At 38.0% G+C, this 4,887-nt stretch overlaps 1 protein-coding gene across 3 annotated transcripts in view; it reads right to left on the bottom strand.

The window, feature by feature from the left end:
- LOC106459392 (guanylate-binding protein 5-like) overlaps positions 1–4,622 on the bottom strand; it is a 34,167-nt gene extending 29,545 nt beyond the window's left edge. For all 3 annotated transcript variants that reach the window (XM_022385875.1, XM_022385876.1, XM_022385877.1), the window contains exon 1: positions 4,564–4,622. In XM_022385875.1, coding sequence (XP_022241583.1) covers positions 4,564–4,615 — 52 coding nt within the window. In that variant the 5' untranslated portion in view covers positions 4,616–4,622. The remainder of the gene's footprint in view (positions 1–4,563) is intronic.
- Positions 4,623–4,887: the final 265 nt, after the last annotated feature.

Raw genomic sequence — 4,887 nt, 5'->3', positions numbered from 1 at the left:
TATTCATATTTTCAAATAAAACCAATATTTGTACCTTAACATGCTTTTAAACTGTCAGAATAAATATTAAAAGCTAAAAAAACAAGAGACAAAATCTTTTAGATAAAAGGACAAATCTTCTCTAAGTCTAGAAATTTTTTTTTTTTTATTTAACTCTTCCTGAAAACTGTCAAAAATGAACTTGTACTCATACCAGTTCTACACATCATTAAATATGAAAGTTAATGCTAAACACCAGTAAATAAAATTCAGATGCATGCTCAGAAATATAAACATTTAAAAATTTCTATATAATAAAACTTCACTTTTTGACAACATTAAATGAATCATAAAAATTAAATTTCTCCCTTTCTTGCAGCTGTCAGTGGCTGCTTAACAAGTAATTACCTTTGGAAGAAAATGTTTAAGAATCATAAGAAGCTTCCCCACTGACCAAAGTTGTATATAGACTACTATTACTACTTCAACTAATGACAATTAAGGAAATCACATGCATGACTAATAGTAAGATAGAGAAGTTTTATAATTGCAATGGGTCAATAACGAAAGTGGAAAGTTAAATTTTGCTATTCTGAAAAAGTATTTCTGATAAATACTTACCTCTTCATACAGAAAAGTTATCATTCTTGCATTTCTGCCTAATAGATTTGCATGCCACTAGTCTTGAGGCAATTTTCACCTAATTTCATGTGCTTTGACACATATTGTGTTGGAGCATGATGATGTCATCATGCAATAAAAACCTTCTACCAATAGGAGGGTGACACAACCTCCATGTGTAGTAACTCCCACTATGCACTTGCACTCGTAATAACTTCATTCTTTGACAAGGCAAGACAAAAATAAGCTACAGAAAGGAGGAGGATGGGTGGGAATGTGGGTGGAGGTAAGTATCTATCAGAAATACATTTTCAGATTAGGAAAATGTAACATTCTGACACAATAACTCAGCTCCACACGCAGAAAACTAGAGTCCCATGTTCAATCAGTGGAAGAGCCGGTGCAAAATTTTACCTAGATGAGCTCTCTTCAGAAAGCACCTAAAAGGAAGCTCATGGATTGTGACACCTGATGGCAAAGGCTTCATATGGACACAACCATGTAGTGTGGTTGGGGCATGTTCAGACCATACCTTGCGTGTTCACCTCAACTCTTCCGAACAGACTTCAGCTACAGGAGGAGTTATGCAGTATGATTTCATATATATTGTATGGTCACCTCGACTCTATTGTACAGACAATTGCTGCAGGAGGAGGTCACATCAGTTATGTCTTATGATTCCAGACAGTGTGTGTTCACCTCAATTCTACCGAATAGGCTCTGGTTGCAGGAGGAGGGCACAAGTGGCATGAGTTACAGTTTAGAGGAGAGATCTATACTACTTCAATAGTGTCACTATCACCTTACTTCTCACCGTATTGTGCTAAGCTCAACCACTGAGGATTCTCTGTGGTCCACCACCCTAATGGCTAAGAACTGATAAATGATAAAAGTCTTTTGTGCTCCACTCGACAAAAGGGGAGGGAAGAGATGAATTCACATTGTGGAGGCCCATTGTACTCCAGCCAGAGAAGTCTTTTACTGGAGACAGTGGAATGGCAGAACACCTCCTTAGTGCTGGTTTTTTCTGTGATTGTCCATGGAATAGGTGCAGTTTGGATCAGACAATTAAGTTAATATGTATAACATAAGGATATCTAAAGTAGTCTTGTGAAACACCCTATCTTACAGTGGACAGTGGTAGAGCCAGAGCAGATGGCACAAACATTTTCCATTATCCTGGCTTGATGCAAGTTTTTGGTAATTATACCCTGGGAGGAAATGACAGCCACCTGGACAGATCCTTTGAAAGTAAAAAGGGGCCCTGAAAAAGAAATGTATGTATTCTTCTCAAAGACAATGGTGTGTGATGAAGAATGGGGACCAGTGGAAAACTAAAATACAGATGGTGTAGATAAGGAGAAATGAATGTGTGGAGAGTCATTCACATGCTTGCCTGGAGGATATCATATTAGGGCCAGTGAAGATGAGAATCAAATAAAGGAGAAAGGTGACAAATTGAATGCAAAGAAATGTGAATTAGCCAGTGAGCATCAATATCTAGAGATGAATATATCAATTGGAGGAATCAATGGACTCATTCAGTAAGGGTAGAAGGAGAAAGGTCCCAGGGTAGGAGAGAGCCATGCCGAACCAAGAGCAAACCCAACAAATGACCTGGGGTGTATAGACCATTCCACTAGAAGAATGCAGACTGGTTGAGACAGAAGGTTCGTCCAAGTTCGTCACACCCAGCAAATTATATGAAACAAGACAAACTCGATGTGAATGGGTCCAGAAAAGTAGGTCTAACATCTAAAAGCAAAGGGTCCAGGAATGGGTGCTTCCTCTGAATGGTCAATGTATGAAATGACCATGGAAATGCTGTTGCAGATCGTGACTAAGTGATGCACCAGTAGAGGCAGGAATGAGAACACACCTAACAAACAGAGAGAAATGCACACTTGTAGATACAGAATGGATGCTCAACCTGCATTCAAATACTGGAAGTCATGTACTCATCCAGAGATGCACCTCAATCAGAGAGGGAAGCATTGGTGAAGATATACATATTCTTTGAGAGATGATGAGACAACAATGGAAGTAATATGGGCGCAGTTCAGTTACCAAGACTATTCCTTGTGGAGAGGAAATGGAAAATTCACAAATGAGGACAATGGAACCCAAGAATGTATCCTTTAGATCCACAAGGTTTACTGGAGGAGACACGTGTGCATACCACAAAGAAAAGGGGTTCCAGGGAAGTCAAGTTCCCCAAATGTGAAAGAACCGATCACGCAAGATGAGAATTGCAAACCCTGGTGATGAGATACACCATAATTCATAGACAAAGAGAAGACTGAACTTGGCTGAAACAAGAGATAAAGAAAATGCCCAGAAGTACCAAATATTGAGTGGGTGTGAAAAAAGAATGTAGATCTTATGACAAGCCACCCCAACTTGGTAGACTCCTGTAAAAGAAATGGAGGTGTGAGATGAGGATACCATCTGAGAATGCGTCACGAGAAGCCAATCACCCAAGAAAAGGAATGCCAGCTCAAACTCATTAATATGGCAAGCAAAGGCTCTTGTGATACATATGGGACCAATGCTGTGTTGAAGGGAAGAAATGAACAACATTGAAGACATCCAAGTGTAGAAAGGAAGGAGGACAGTAAAGAAAAATGTAGTCTAACCCAACAAGTCTTCACATCAGGGGAACAAGTAAGGGGGGATAAAGCAGAAGTGGAACAGGTTAAGCTGGCAAAGAGAAGAATGAATATCTTCAGAAAACCATCTGAAACACAACAAAGTGCCTCACACAAAAGACAGAGGTAAGCAACCGATTACAGGAGGGTAGTGAGAAAAAGTTGAAAATGCATAAATGGGGAACCAAAGAGTAAAATAGTAGGTAAGAGACCCAATCCTCCAGCTGGCCAAATAGATATTAAAGACAGGAAATGAGAAAAGGCAAGGAGGAAAGTCTACAACTCAGGACAAAAAGAGTCACAAATGTGAGGGGATGAAGCATTTGGGTGTGAGAGCGGAGATATTACAGAAAGGAAACAGTATAAATCCTAATAACAGGCAAAGAGGAAAGACATGGTAAACTTCAAGAATTGTTGACCATGAAGTAAAAAATGAGAAATATCAAAGGACCCAGACCAAAAATAAGGGAAAGAACATACCTGAGAATGAAATATAGTAAGAGATTGGAAGGCTAATGTCATATCTTGAATGGTAAGGCAATCAGGTGAAAGCTGTGGTCTAATATATCATTCCAAACTGAGGAGAACGAATTTTGGCTGATGAGATGGGAGAAGGAAACCCAGAAAGCATGTGGTACTTCACAACATATTGAACTATAGCTGCAATGTCCCAGATAGTTAAGATCCTCCAAATGCCACAGTAAGAATAAGGCCTATGTATGAATAACATGACTCACACAGGACTAAGTATAATTCACTACCATTTGAGAATTCATGATAAAATTCAAAGCTTTTTTGAAACAAAAGTCAAAGAAAACAAAAATCAAAGTTTCATTAACAATGCACATCTCAACAACTTAAACTCTGACGAGAAATTTAACTACGTCTGTTCAATACAATGTTGAGGAGAAGAATATACCTATCACAGGTGTAAGCGCATAGAGTAAGTTACTGTGCATGAAAGTTGTGTTGTCTTCCTATTGGTGGAGGGCTTTTGTTACATGATATCATCATGCACCAGTGCAGTTCATGTCAAAACACTTGAAATTAGGTGGGAGATGCTTCAAGGCTAGTGGCATGAAAGTGTTTTAGGCAGACACACAGCTTTCTGCATGAGGAGGTGAGTTATTGTCTCAGAATGTGCTAACATAGCATTCAATAAATGACACAGTTTCTAAAGTTAGTGGTGCACTTGCACATTATTAACCTTACATGCTTGATTGCAGTAAGCATTTTTTAGTTGAAAAAAAAAAGGTTATTGTTTCTAAAAGTAATTTTGAAAGAATTTGTAGAGAATTCTATACAACCTTCTTACCTTCAGTGTCTAAAAATATTACAGAAACTTGTTGTCCTGTGGCCAAATCCATCAAAACAGGCTGTAAAATAAAACAAGCATACTTTTAAATTAAAAATGCATATTGGTAAAAGCATTATTGCTCTCATTTCAAAAAAAAGAAAACATTTGCAAACAAGTAAGAAACATTAATACTGAAGAAAATGATTGAATTTATTGGGAGCTTATAATACTGGAAACTGCTTGTTTCAACTTAAGGTATGATACCTGTATTTACCTTTCCAGTCTTAAAACATGAAGGTTTACCAAAACAAATTAGTCTAAAAAATGGCTGGAGACGGCTTG

Source organism: Limulus polyphemus, unplaced genomic scaffold (assembly GCF_000517525.1).
Source record: "Limulus polyphemus unplaced genomic scaffold, Limulus_polyphemus-2.1.2 Scaffold601, whole genome shotgun sequence".
In the NCBI taxonomy this organism is placed as follows: Eukaryota; Metazoa; Arthropoda; class Merostomata; order Xiphosura; family Limulidae; genus Limulus; species Limulus polyphemus.
The sequence above is the reverse complement of the archived record's forward strand: the minus strand, read 5'-3'. Positions and strand labels throughout refer to the sequence as shown.